General features: G+C 41.3%; 3 protein-coding genes across 4 annotated transcripts in view; all 3 read left to right on the forward strand.

Moving 5' to 3' along the window:
• The window catches only part of LOC122692447 (zinc finger protein 721-like), a 65,454-nt gene that overhangs the window by 22,136 nt on the left and 28,155 nt on the right, over positions 1 to 15,163 (forward strand). The window contains 2 exon segments of the mRNA XM_043900010.1: positions 10,993 to 11,119; positions 12,541 to 12,633. Coding sequence (XP_043755945.1) covers positions 10,993 to 11,119; positions 12,541 to 12,633 — 220 coding nt within the window.
• The window catches only part of LOC122691420 (putative protein ZNF720), a 344,658-nt gene continuing 331,277 nt past the window's right edge, over positions 1,783 to 15,163 (forward strand). Inside the window, exon 1 of the mRNA XM_043897979.1 lies at positions 1,783 to 2,255. The gene's annotated coding sequence lies outside the window, so the exon portion shown is untranslated. The remainder of the gene's footprint in view (positions 2,256 to 15,163) is intronic.
• Positions 2,183 to 15,163, forward strand: part of LOC122692441 (putative protein ZNF720) — a 136,681-nt gene continuing 123,700 nt past the window's right edge. For both annotated transcript variants that reach the window (XR_006340655.1, XM_043900005.1), the window contains exons 1-2: positions 2,183 to 2,321; positions 4,724 to 4,840. The gene's annotated coding sequence lies outside the window, so the exon portion shown is untranslated. The remainder of the gene's footprint in view (positions 2,322 to 4,723; positions 4,841 to 15,163) is intronic.

Below are 15,163 nucleotides of genomic sequence, written 5' to 3' on the forward strand. Positions count from 1 at the left end.
TCCCCTTTTCCTCCCCCTTTCAATCTTTCCCAGCATCAGGGTCTCTTCAAATGAGTCAGTTCTTCACATCAGATGGCCAAAGTATCGAACTTTCAGCTTCAACATCACTCCTTCCAATGAATATCAGGACTGATTTCTTTAGGATGCACTGGTTGGATCTCCTTTTAGTCCATGGGACTCCCAAGAGTCTTCTCCAAAGTTTTATCCACGGTGGTGTATATATGTCAATGGTCCTTTCAATTGGTCCCCCTCTTCTCCTGCTGTGTCCATGTCTGATCTCTATATTTGTGCAAATATTGTCTTAACAGATATGTATGGAATTTAAAATATGGTATTGATGAGCTTATTTACTGAGCAGGAATATAGGCGCAGAGGTAGTTCTTAAGCTTTTGCATGTTAAGCTTTCAAGGCATAAAATACATTGACAATCATTCCATGCATTTGATGGTTGTAGCCATGTGTTCTGGGAAACAAACTGACTCAGAAGGACAATGCAGATAGTGGAGTGCAGTTTATTACACCGGCGGGGCCAAGGCACAGTCTCCTCTTAGCCAAGGACCCTGAACAGTTTTTGTGAAAACTGTATATACCCTCGTGAACTTGCTCAAACCCACCTCCCCAAATTCCTTGAAACTAGTCTGGACAAGGTAAAAGAGAGATACGATCAAAGTTAACCCATGATTCATGTGTCACAAGACTAAATGAACAGTGGATATTTATCAACAGGCCTGTGGTCATAGCCCGATAAACAGAATGGAATTCACTACTTTGTTCTGTTACAGAGATAATTAACATATTCTTTTATGCAACAGAGTCCAAGTACAAGTCCTGAGGCTCTTTTATGAGTGGGCGGGGTGGGATCTGATTTTCCATTGGTATGCCATTTCTACAGACACCGGGGCGCAAAGTTCAGAATCAAGTGGGAGGGTGACCCTGCGTGTAGCCTAATGCTCACAGCCTGGCCTAAGACGGAGTCCAGCTCTGTCTGTTTCCTCCTTCATTACTAAGTGAAAGAAGCCCATTTGAAAATGCTACAAAAAGTAGGATTTCTACAATATGACTTTTGGTGTAGGTAAATGTTCTTATGTGTGCTCAGTTGTGTCTGAGTATCTGTGATTCCAGGGGCTGTAGCCTGCCAGGCTCACCTCTGTCCATAGATTTCCCAGGAAAGGATACTGGAGTGGGTTGCCATCTCTTCTTCCAGGGGATCTTCCTGACCCAGGGGTTGAACCCGCATCACATGGATGTCCTGCATCTGCAGGCAGATTCCTCATCACTCAGTCACCTGGGAATCTAGTAAGAAATATAGAAGAGATTTAAAAGGTCCATGATTCCTGTGGGTTTCAAAAGAGGGACTATGAATATCCTAAGTCTAGAGAATTTTAGGACCATGAAATAATTTGTGTTAAACTGTCATGATGGACACATGTTATTAAACATTTATCTAGAGGTATGGAGTGCACATTCCTACAAGAGGAACAAAGGGGTAAACTAGAGAGTTGATCTCTTTACTGCCCATGTAGATTCATCAGTGGTAACAAATGCTCACTCTGGTGGGGAAGGCTAAGTAGGGAGATTGTCCACATGTGGGAACAAGAGGTATATGGGAAATGTCATACTTTATTCTCATTTCTGCTCTGAAACTAAATCTTGTACAAAGTTTGTACTGGTGAATGCAGACTGAATATTTTTTAGAATACATAATATGAGAAAGATCAATATGTTTCTATCTTTAATTTTTCCTTGGTCATTATACTTTAAAGATGTGGGAAAATAGAGCTCTCTAAATGGAGCAGACAAGTGAAAGAAAAATTTAAAACAACTCCATTTTAGATACCATTACAATTCTGAGCGAGAACCCCTCCCGAGAAGAAGAGAAAAAAACTTCGTCAAACCAACCAATCTGAAGGAGACGAGTTACCCTCCACCCCTAGGCAATCGAGAAGGGCGGGAGAAGTCCCTCACCCCACCCCCATCCCACCAAGACTTCCTGCTTCCCCGGCTGCACAGTATACACTAGCCGATCCCCCTAAGTTTTCCTTCCCGCGCACCGTAGGAATTAGCCAATCCCCTTAAGCTTCCCTTCCCGCCGTCCCTGCTAGACAGGATAAAAGAGACTCGCCACTTTCTCTCGGGGCTCCTTCACCATTGTGTGAAGAGGGTCCCTGCTCCAGCTTGTAATACAGTTCCTCACTGCTTTTGCATCCATGCGCGGCTCCTGTCGTGTTTGGAGGAATTCCGCAATCCGGGTACAATATATGGGGTCTCGTCCGGGATCCCCCGAGCCCTTCAGGACCCGCGCTTCGGAGGACGAACGGCCGGTAAGCAATAACAGCAGGTGCATCTGTATCAAAGGGGGCCCAATCTGTATCTGTCTATAGCTGGAAATTAAACCTAGGCGGACGCGCCGATAGTGGTCTCCAGCAGTGGGCCGGAGGAGACGTCTTCCAGCTCCCACTCTGTAGTCCCGTATATATATATACCTGTGCGGGGACTACTCTGTACTTTCTTTCTCGGGATTGCGCGCTCTGTTATTTGTCTGGTGTGTTGTCTTGTTTGTTCATTGTGTGACTGACTGACGAGGGGACAGGCCCAATCTAGATGCTCTCCGCTTACCTTAATAACCGGATTCAGGGTCCAGAGTACTCAGGGGCCAGCTTGTCTGCCAATGGACCAGACCCAGCGGCCGCAAATGGGACCCTTTTGTCCCTGGTCTCCTCCTGACGCAGACAACTGGCCAGAGTGCCCCGACCGGTAAGGAACATGAGACTTTATTGACCTCTCTCCCCTTCCCTCTCTCTTTCCTCTCCTTAGCCATTCCTATCCTTCCCGTTTTTCTAGTCCCCCGGTCCTGGATGCAGGAATCTGGTCGAAGGGCCTCAGCTTGAGTTGAGGGTTGGAGACTGATCACCTCCTCTGGGCAGAGAACTCGAATTTTCTGATCTGGTTTCTGGCAGGGCCGAGTTCCAGTCCTCCCTTTTCTGGAAGCCCAGGGAAAAGTCCCGTAATGCCTGGGTGTCTGGAGGTGGCAGGAGACGTCTTAAGTCCACCCCTTTTGCCCCTCTTTCCCGCCTCCTCCTCCTTCTTCTTTCAACCTGGCTTTTTTTCCTCCTTTTAAAATCTTTGAAGACATCTGAAGTTTTGTGTCTCTGTAGAAGGTTTTCTGAGAGACTGTATTCTTGTATTTAAGGGAGTGTCTGATGAAGACTTCCAGGTTTATATGTGTGTTTTAACTCTGTTCTGTGTTGTGATTTGTGACAGCTATTTTGCTTTGTCTGACCAACATTTAGACCTGCCGCCATTTTGTTAAAACTTGATTTTCTTTCCCTGTGCCTTGAGACCAGGGCTCTCAAGAACACTTATTTAGACCATCTGAGACTGAGAGAAAAAAAAAAGAAAAAAAAGCCTTTTAAAATGTTATTTGTTTAAATTTTATATTGTAATATCTAATTTATGACCAAACTTAGAAAATGAAGATAGATCTTGCCCTGTGTCTGTCTAAATATGTTTTGGTATGTCTTTGTCTCTGAAAAATATTTTTAGGTTAATTTGTAAATGGCTTAAATTTTAAGCCAATTTAATTGGCTTAAAAAAGGGGGGGGTAAGCGCTTACAAATCTAATAATTCTAAATTAAACAATAAATTCCAGGTTCAGGTGAACTGAGAGATATTCAGTATTAAATACCTGATATTAATGTTTGTTTGTTTGTTGCCCTATCTAATACAGACATGTCTTAGAGTAATTAACATTAAGTGAAATATTTTCATTGTACCTAGGTTTAATATAAGTTAAATATTATACCTGTTACAAGTTTGTCGACAAAGAAATTACCTTGAGTAAAAAAAAAAAAACTTGTAAAAAATGTAAATGAGGTATGAGTTTGTATATAAACTCTATTAAAAATAATTATTCCTTAAGAATATCTATTTAAAATAGTCTCTCCAGATTAGGGTAACTTGAATTTCTAAGGGTTGTGCTAAACTAAGTATTGAAAGTCTATTAAATAATTAGGTCATTGCCAAATGAAATAAGATTTTGAAACATTTACTACTAAACACTGATTTCCTTTTACAGAAAAACTAAAGAGATTTGGGACTATAAATGAATAATGTTTGATGCCATCCTAAAATGTTTTAAGAAAACAAGGGTTTTAAAAATTATCACTGGCATTTATGCTCACCAATCTATAAAATGCTAATATAAAAGTTAGCTCTTGGTTGCTAAAAGAAAGCAAGAAGTATGCTTTCAGTAAAAAAAAAAAGTGTTAAAAAATACTAAAAAGAGTTATGCATGATCAAGATTTTCTAAAATTAGATTACAATTAGTTAAATAAATAGATTTTGTTATAAATGACACAGTCATAAAAAACTGGTTAGAGCCAATTAGGTAAAGCTTTTAATTAATCTTTTCGATAAAACTTCCTGAATCGAATTCTTTTAAATTTCCCTTGACATCTAGCTAGCTTTGGGGTGTTTCAGAGGGCCCCTGAAACATCCCAAAGAGAGATATTAAACTGTTTATTTGGTTGGTTAAATTAAAAAAAAAAAAAAAAGAGTTCACCTAGATTTGTTAGGCAAAATCTGTGATAAGCCTTTGGTGTGAGTTTCCCAGCCCTGTTTTATATTAAAAGTTCAGTCTGAGATCCTACAAGTGTTTCAGCAAAATAAAAAGTCTATGATCAATTCTGTTATGTGATATTAATGTAAAAGTTTGTTTCTGAAGCTTATCTCAGTAATCTATCTTTGGATGACGATCAGATGCCTGATGACCTGCAAGCAGGACTGAAAAAAGACAATTTAAGAGACTGTCTCCAACCTGGATAAGAGGACTTTTTATCAGGTACTCTTAATTAGCTCATGCACAATAAAACTAAAGAGAAATTAACTCTTAGATTAATTCCCATTTCCAGAGGCCCCTACACTGGACTGGTCTATAGAAAAGACAGCTGACCTGATCTCACCTTAAAATGATGCTCAAACAGGAAATACTACAGTACACCAGAATGAAAAGACAACGACATCAGAGGTAGACAGTTTGTCCAAGATGCTGGACCTGATTCATATGATCGTTTATAGTGTTCTCTTGACTTCTTAGACCTTTGTGTATAAATCAAATGCTTTTCTATCATAGGCCTGATTCTATGCCAGTTTTAAAAATCAATCCAATTGTTGGGTTTGTGGCCAATCACCTGTATCTAGTTCTGGGTTACTTTGGTAAATTTCTCTACTACAAGACTCTAACTGGTTGACCCTGAAAAAATTAACTTGAAAAAATTATAGTCATATTCAGGTCACTGTGATATTACTAGATGAGATCCCCTCACCAGGCCAATTAATAATGCCTACTCTGACTCTGGCCATAAATTTGAGCCTTTTTCTATTCCTGAAGCTCAATCAGAGCAAAAAAAAAAAAAAAAAAGGTTTTTAGCAAAAGAAAAAAATCTCCCACAATTATAAGATAAATTTATATAGATAACACCAGGCTATGGTAATTTAGGTTTAAAGTCTCCTCTGTGTTAAAAACAATTAAATCATACTAAAAATAATCAGTCTAGTAACACTAGAAAACTGGGCTGTGTGCCTTATAGATGGTGGTGCTAATGTATAATTTCTCTGAAAGATAAATGTTCGTGCAGAGTAGACTAAGTCAGATGACCTGAGATATACTGGGCTACATCTAATAGAAGCTCGTACATCTTACTCGTGACTTTGCTAGTACTGCTGGCGATGTTCTCTGTATTTCACCTGTTTTACAAAATTGCCATTTCTTACAGTGCCAAATGTGTGACTGAGGCCTCTGATAACATAATATATAGTTCCCTATGAGATCAATAATGATGGCAGTGTAACTCTAGATATGAGAAAAAAACAACAAGAGGGAATGTTTTCCTGGACCAAGAGGCTAGTAAGACAGGTGGTCCAGAGAATTTTAGATACTGTTTTATGGCCTAGTCCAGTAACAGCACATTGAGTGGCCAGTCAACAAAATCTTTGCCAAACCTGAGAATAGACATTCTCAGCACCATGGGATAAAATGGTCATGAAATGCCCCCCTCAAAGTCGTGGTCAAGTTTATGAACAAAAAGGGGCTCTGCCAACTGAAGATTGACACTTGCCATCTACAGCTACAGCGATTATATCATGGCCACTGCAACTGCTGACTTTCAACGGCCCTGAAAGGAGTTCAGGGTGAAGATCAAGAATGAGACACTCGATGCTCTGGAAAAAACTGTCAGAACAGGCCTTCAGATAGTTAGATCTTTTCAAGAGAATTTATGAGTCCCAATTCTTGCATCTTCTCATACCTAGAGAAACACTGACATCATTAATGGTGCCATCTGCTTTGGCTATTAAAAAATTTTACAATTAAAAGTCAAAATAGAGTACTCAGCGATGGTTCAGACATCCTGGGAAATAACCAGGTGTTACTATGAGTGCAATTTCAGATTAGACATTGTATTGCTAAACACTTGAGTTTTCTGAGTCGTGTCAGGCTTTAATGCCACCATTCTCAAAACAATGTCTGCTAGAAGCTAGTAACTTCTACCTTACTTTTTATAAAACTAAGCAACTGGCCACCTGGCTAAAAGTCTCCCCAAAGTGCCAGGTCCAGACTGGGTTTCAGGCCTATTCTTCTAAAAAAAAAAAAAAAAAAAAAATATTTTGTCTATTAAAACTCCAGTTATCCCTTCTCCAGCTACTACTAACTGGGTATGTTACAACAAAATGGCAGACCAAGGGATTGAGATTTTAATCATACAAGGCTCAGGTCTAAGACTTGAGCCCCGTTTTGACAAATATCACAGTCATAGTTGCCCTGTTCCCTAAATTAAAACTGAGCAGGACTCTGTGGGGTGGCAACTCTGGAGTACAGATCTGCTGTACTGTAAAATATAGGCTTTATTCAGCCTCCTTCACCTTCCCTGAGTTCCAAAGGGTAGATTCAAACAATTGCTAATCAAGAAAGGAAAAAAATACAAAAACAGAGGGGAAACAATCAAATGGTGGTACAGCCTTGAGACGGGTCCTGGTTCCTACTCAAAGAAATATGTATAACAATGTCTTTGAGTTCTTCTACAGAACTGGAGCCCATCCAGGTGAAAGATGGTAACTTCAGACTAAACACAAGATTCCTAGAACACAGCTCTGTTGCTTGACCACCAGCCAATCATCCCAGCGGTGCCCCCTGTTTCTGGGGACCAGTGATGACCATCCTGTTAGGTCTCCTGTTTGGCCCCTGTCTATTTTATCTCTGAGAGGCGCCAACAGTTTCAAACTAAGTTCCTGTTATTATAAGACTACAAGCTGGTTTCAGATATAAAACACCCCAACTTAGATCAGGTAGAGAGAGACTTCTGCTCTGCTAGGCAGGCCTACGCCCAGGCACAGCAGGAATAAATTACAGAAGAAAGAGACCTCCGCCCCAATTCCCAAAAAGCATCTTGAGTATGAAGTCTCTCAAGAGAGAGTTAATAAGAAAAACACACTGCCTGTCCGTCCACCGTCCACCTGGAAGGGAAAGTCCGTGAAAATAGAACAAAGGAAGGTCCGACGACCAGAGTGAGAACCTCATGTAAAACAAACAACGCTCCTGCCTAGGCCCGATTTACATAACAGAGGCCCAGGGGCAGAGAAACATATAAAAAGAGGAGTCAAAGCCCTCTTCCTTCTTCTCTCTCTCTCCCCCCCGCATGATGGGGCGATCTTCTCTTTGTGTCTTGGGAATCGACATGTCCTCACAACTCGAAGATGGATTTTCCGGCTATTATCTAAATAAATAGAGCTGTAACACTGATTTATTTAAGAGCTATAACACGGTCTGTCCTCCGAGAGCCGTGGCCCGCCAAGGGGCTTTAATGTCCGTCACTCCAAATTTTTGTTGTGACGAGACAAAGAACCGAAGAACCGACAGTCGCGTGACAACATTGTTAGGATACAAAACAGAGTAAGTATATATGAAATGAATTTTGCATAAAACTGATATTTTTTATGTTAGGTTCAAGTTAGAATTTCCTTGTTTTTTCTGACATGCCCAGGTTCTGATAGTGCATCTTCCGTGTGATCCATTTACACCATGACATATGATCTCCACTGGCTCTGGTGATTTCTCTGAGATTATCAGGCTATAGAGTTCATTTTTTTCCCCTCTGTCTTTAGACAAGGCTGTGGAAAAATGGAATGAGGAACATGTGAAAACCCTCACAGTTAATGGAGAAACTCCACATCTTGGTTTCTCTTTGCTTTGGAAAATGAACACTCACTGTGTTGATGATAGAAACTGGGTTTTGGGAGTGGGAGTTTTCATCACTCAAGCCCAAGTGTGATGTTTCCAGTACACTCCTCGCTCATATCATAGACATAGTCTTCCTATTCACATTTTTGCACTTTTTTTGTTTTTTGCCATCTATTTATTTATTTATTTTATTATTAGTTGGAGGCTAATTACTTCACAACATTTCAGTGGGTTTTGTCATACATTGATATGAATCAGCCATAGATTTACACGTATTCCCCATCCCGATCCCCCCTCCCACCTCCCTCTCCACCCGATTCCTCTGGGTCTTCCCAGTGCACCAGGCCCGAGCACTTGTCTCATGCATCCCACCTGGGCTGGTCATCTGTTTCACCATAGATACATTTTTGCACTTCTTTATCAAAATATTTGCAACAATTCTATTGGTGCTAATCTGTTTTCACCTGTGTTGAATTTCTAAGATACAGCTCAACAAAACGATACAGTTTTTCAAGAAATAAAAGTTTCATAACCAAGAGCTCTAATTTATCTTATACCATTGTATATGTTTGCACCCTAGTGTATTTAAAATATACAAAGAATATCATCCACAAGTAGATGTATATATTTTAACCCATTAAAAAGAATCTTGATTTCATTGACATGAATAGGAAAGCCTGAAGTGAACTGAACATGAACTGATTTTATTGACATGAATATTGATTTTACTGACATAAATATGAATGAACTCAGCTGAACTGAACTGAACATGAATCAGTTCAGTTCCGTCGCTCATTCGTGTCTGACTCTTTGCGACCCCATGAACCGCAGCATTCCAGGTCTCCCTGTACATCACCAACTCCTGGAGTTTACCCAAACTCATGTCCATTGAGTCAGTGATGCCATCTAACCATCTCATCCTCTGTCGTCCCCTTCTCCTCCTCCCTTCAATCTTTCCCAGCATCAGGGTCTTTTCAAATGAGTCATTCGCATCAGATGGCCAAAATATTGGAGTTTCAGCTTGAACATCCGTCCTTCCAATGAACATCCAGACTGATTTCCTTGAGGATGGACTGATTGCATCTCCTTGCAGTCCAAGGGACTCTCAAGAGTCTTCTCCAACACTACAGTTCAAAACCATCAATTCTTCTGTGCTTAGCTTTCTTTATAGTCTAACTCTCACATCCATACATGACTAGTGGAAAAACCATAGCCTTGCCTAGATGGACCTTTGTGGACAGAGTAATGTTTCTGGTTCTTAGTGTGCTGTCTAGGTTGGTCATAACTTTCCTTCCAAGGAGTAAGCATCTTAATTTCGTGGCTGCAGTCACCATCTGCAGGGATTTTGGAGCCCCCAAAAAGAAAGTCAGCCACTGTTTCCACTCTTTCCCCATCTATTTGCCATGAAGTGATGGGGCCGGATGCTGTCATCTTAGTTTTCTGAATGTTAGCTTTTCTTTAATAGTGTTAGTAAGTATATAGTCAATTAAATATATGTCTCTTTGCATGAAAATGTTACATATTTTTTTTTTTCTTGTTTTGGTATTCTTCCCAGTTATATAAAGTTCTTTTAAAAAAAATACACGTATTTATGTTTGGCTGAGTTGTGTCTTGGCTGTAGCCTACAGAATCTTGGAGCCATGTGGGAGACTTTGTTGCAGCAGGCAAACTTTAGCTGTGGGTGTGGCATCTAGTTCTCTAACAAGGGACTGAACCCAGCCCCCTGACTTGGGAGCTAAGACTACCAGGGAAGACCCTAGAAAAACTATACACTTTCTTTAGTGTTGTCTCTGTGTATTTGTGTTTTACTAGTTAAATTTTAGTTCACATAAACTGAAGCAAATTCAACATCTGTCATTTAATGAATGTTTGACAAAATATTTGCAAAACGGTGGAACAATAATGTTTTTGATTTTATATTATCTATGTGATGCATTCAAGACCCTGTAAAAACTTTTAGAAAGGCATATAGTATATATTAAGTAGTTCAAAGGATTATTGATGCTATCGGTAGTATTCTATCAGACCTGTCAATTTTGTAAAACACTTAAAATTCAAAGTTAAGTGTAAATTCTTACCTTAGTGGTCTACCTCTTTGCTATTCAGAACGGTCATTCATGTATCAGAATTTTCAAGATTACCAGTTAAAATAAGATTGTTAAAAATGCGGCACATTGGCCCCACTGCAGAACTCTTAGATCAGAGCATCATGCTTTTTAAAAATGTTTCCTGTTTCCTTGATGGGGGGCTTCCCTGGTAGCTCAGATGGTGAAGAATCTGCCTGCAATGTGGGAGACCCGGGTCCGATTCCTTGGTGGGGAAGATTCCCCTGGAGAAGGAAATGGCAACTCACTGCAGTATTCTTGCCTGAAAAATCGCATGGACAGAGAAGCCTGGCATGCTACAGTCCATGGGGTTGGAAAGAATCAGACATGACTGAGTGACTAACATGCTTTCCTTGATAGACAGTTAATCCTGTGCCACACGAGTTCAACTTTCAGAAATAGATAAGTCAGTGTTGATGGATTGTTTTATAATTTCTCTTCCATCAGAATAGTTTCTACAGTGGTCTGTAGATCATATCTCATTCCCTTCCCTGGGGTGAGAAATACAGTGGAAAATACGGCAGTATAAAAATTAGATTCTTGTGTAACACCAGACATTCTCCTACATCAAAACCATTTCTCTGGCTGGTTTCATCTTGGGTCACATTAGATAGTCTTCCCAGGTTCACGTGGTTCATGTCCTTTATATTTCAGGGGCTGCTGACATTCCAGGATGTGACCATAGATTTCACTCAAGAGGAGTGGGAATGCCTGGACCCCGGTCAGCGGGAATTGTACCGGGACGTGATGTTAGAGAACTACGGGAATCTGGCCTGCTTGGGTGAGGATAACTTGCTTCCAGAATCCCTTATATATTCTCAGGGTTTTGGTTCATTCATTCTAGAATGTCTCCTGTAATTTTGTGCTTTGTCCAGTAGAGGTTAAGATCCCTACTTTCCAGGGGAAAGTAACCTTCTTTCTTGATGTAACCTGTCTCCTTGTTGTTCAGTCGCTAAGTGATGTCCAACTCTTTGCGATCCCGTGGAATGCAGCAAGCCAGGCTTCCCTAGCCTTCTTTAACTCCCAGAGTTTGCTCACATTCATATCCACTGAGTCTATAATGCTATTCAACCATCTCATCTTCTGCCACTCCCTTCCCCTGCCCTCGATCTTTCCCAGCATCAGGGTCTTTTCCAATGAATTGGCTCTCACAGTCAGGTTGCCAAAGTATTGGAGCTTCAGCATCAGTCCTTCCAATGAATATTCAGGGTTGATTTCTTTAAGATTGACTGGTGTGATCTCCTTGCTGACCAAGGGACTCTCAAGACTCTTCTCCAGCACCACAGTTCAAAGGCATCAATTCTTTGGTGCTCAGCCTACTTTATGTTCCAAATATCACATCCATACGTGACTATTGAAAAAACCACAGCTTTGACTTTACGGTCCTTTGTTGGCAAAGTGATGTCTCTGCTTTTTAATATGCTGTCTTTGTCATAGCTTTTCTTCCAAAGGGCAAGCATCTTTTAATTTCATGGCTGCAGTCACCATCTGCAGTTATTTTGGAGGCCCCACCCCCTCCTAAAATTCAATCTGTCACTGTTTCCACTTTTCCCCTGTCTATTTGCCATGACATGATGAGACTGGATGCCATGATCTTAGTTTTCTGAATGTGGAGTTTTAAGCCAGCTTTTTCACTCTCCTCTTTCACCCCCATCAAGAGCCTTTTTAGTTCCTCTTCAAGTTCTGCCATTAGAGTGATATCATCTGTCTATCTGACGTTGTTGATATCTCTCCTGGTAATCTTGATTCCAGGTTGTGAATCATCCAGCCCAGCATTTCACATGATGTACTCTGCATAGAAATTAAATAAGCAAGGTGGCCATGTACAGCCTTGATGTGCTCCTTTCCCAATCTGCAACCAGTCAACTGTTCCATGTACGATTCTAATTGTTGCTTCTTGACCTGCATTCATTCTAGGTTCGTGGTAATTCTGTAAGTTCTGTGGTATCAAATAGTGCCACTCTCCTCTTAAAACTGGAATTCCACTACCTGGTTTTGCCTTAGTAGTACTTGAGCATAATATCAGAATCTGATTTTGATGCATTTGTCTTTTAAAGATGCTTCCAAAAAACTATTTGGTGAAATTCTTTTTCTTAATGCTATTTTAACTTTCTACCTTGACTTCTCTCTCACCTGAATACATATTGGATTGGAAATTGATGAATATCTCAGAAAACACATATTCCTTTTTCTGATGAACAGGTCTTGTGGTCTCTAAGCCGGACCTGGTCACGTTTCTGGAGGAAATGAAGGATCCCTGGGATGTAAGGAGAATGGAGACAGCCATACACCCAGGTATGTGTCTATGGATGAAGCAGATAAGTCAGGTGAGAGGGCCAAGCATTGGGGAGGAAATCAGACTTTGCCATGTGGTTTGAGAAGATCTGCTTCAGTGGAGATGATTTTGGATTAGCCTAGGTTTATTTCTGTCACCGTCATAGAGCGTCATCTCCTGACCCATTCCTGATTCTTTTCATCATTTGTGTATTTTTCTCCAGTGATTAATTTTCACATTCACAGTTAGAACCAAAATAATTGTCTTGGCCTGGAGCAACCTGCATGACCTGATAACTCGTCCATTTTGGGGGGTTTTTAGAAAATCTGCATATTTCTGAATAACTATATTAAGCCCTTTTAAAAGTGAAGATTCTGTCCCAAATCAGAAGTGTGTGGGTGGAGCTGTGAAAAAATTGCCAAACTTGTAGGAATACTGGGGACAGATGTTTTTTGTTTTCTACCATATAATTTCCAGTGCACTGGAAACTACACCTATGACCTTAGAAATATCATACTCAAATTCTTGCTTCACTGTATAAGACACCTCACTAAAATCATAAAATGCAAATCTGAATTTTAAAAGTTTTTCTTTTTTTATATGAACTAACATTAAAGGTGTTAAGTATATTTATCCCAATTCATTACTGCTAAAATGCTGTAATATATTTATTTAACTCGCAGAGTTTTTAAAGAAATTATTGACATGGGAGTTTAAAACATTTCCCACAGTGCTTTTTTCTGATTGTTATTCACTATCAAGCCTATAAATTATATAGAGAAATATTTAAGAAGAAATTTTTCTGTTCCAATAATGCTATTTTACAATGTTATGTTATGTTAGTTTTGCTATACAGAAAGAATAAGTGATGCATATACACATTTCCCTTCTTGATTAGATTTCCTTCCCATCTAGTTCACCACAGAGCATTGAGTAGAGTTCCCTGTGTTCTCCCCATATTTTTCAAGTCTCACTTCTCATTTGATTTGTTAAGAACTCTTACCTTGTTAAATCTATCTTGTTTCTTATGAAACATCCCAGAACTTTATCATTTATGCCATCTATTTCTGATTAGTTCTAGGTCAGTAGCATTTACTATTTTAGACTCTATTAGAACATGCTCAGATATCAACATGAGTGGTAAGTGGATTCAATAATTAGTAGGCATTATCATTTGTGAAAACGTTTTGTTTGTAAATTTAATTACTTAAAGCAAACATTACTCATGACACTGCTCAACTGCTCCTCGCTTTGTTGTTCCTGTAGGTTTCTATCTTGACTTCTCCTCTGCACCATGCTCCTCTGTCATCTCATCTTGTCCAATGTTCTGTGTTTGTGGTCTCTGTTCTGCAGGCTGCAGATCCTAGTTCCTCTTGCTCTGGTGTCTGCTCCCTGGTGGGTGAGGCGGTTCAGAGACTTGTGCCCTTATCCCCTTGAGAGGGGGTTGATTGTTACTATTGTGACCAGAGCCTGCCCGGATCCTGAGGGCCGCTTCGCCTTTCCTCTGTGGCTGTCACTGTCTGTGGCGGGCTCTGCTTCCTGATTGGTGGAGCAGAGGTCCAGATCTGAAATGAGCTCTGCTCTGATCTGTGGTGCTTCTGATCTAGTGGGACTGGAGCACACCCAGTGGGAGGGAAGCCACTGAGTGTTGCTCCTCTGGGGATGTTCTCCTCGGAGAGTGCTCTGCGTGTCATCTTTCATGTGCTGTGCCAGCTCTCCTGTGACCCTGTGTTGGCATTGATCTTGGCCTCACCTGAACCATGGGTATGTTGGCACTTCACCCTGGTGTCTCTCAGATGTTGTTTTCACCAGGTCACCAGCAGAGATCCACTGTAGTCATATCCCAGGTGTACATTCATTGTGGAGCTCGACCCGCTGCGGTGCTATGGGGGCAATGTAGACTGTGACCTGGCCCAAATGCCTCATGTGCATGCCTACAAAGTCTACAGTGGCTAAATCCAGACTGGTCTTGACTGCCAGAGCCTCATTTCCATCTAGATGTTCTGTTGGGGCTGAGTTTACCAAGCCAGTTATGGGATGTAAGACCGTGGTTTGTACAGATGCAAGGAGAGATCTCAGCTCTTCTTGCTTAGTGCAGGGCCTTGGGGCTCAGCTGTGGTTTCAGCACCACCTGTACATTGGGACCACTCACAGGCGTGTGCCCTGAAGGTGCCCCTGGAGCCCGTGAGTCTACCCTGGTAGGGAGGAGGCTGGGGAGGAGGAAGCAGCTGTGGGGGTCATGAGATCACCCACCTAGGTGGGAGACATCCCTAGTGCCTGGAGAGGCAGGGACAGGCACAGGGGCAGAGAGGCTGCAAGGAGCTTCTTCCCTTCGGGCATCACTCAACAGCGCCGCTCTGCTTCTCTGGTGGTTCACGCTTCCTCCACAAGCATCCCATTTGCACAGCTCCTCCCTCCATCCCGTCCCCTCAGGATGTCTCATCACGGCCACCCGCAGTCATCTGCCTGGTTCTGCTCTCCAAACCCCACGTTCCAGCACCCAGCCCTTGTCTGCAGCGGAGGACACCCTCTCAGGCTGGGTGGGCAGGG

Source organism: Cervus elaphus, chromosome 4, assembly GCF_910594005.1.
Source record: "Cervus elaphus chromosome 4, mCerEla1.1, whole genome shotgun sequence".
Taxonomy (NCBI): Eukaryota; Metazoa; Chordata; class Mammalia; order Artiodactyla; family Cervidae; genus Cervus; species Cervus elaphus.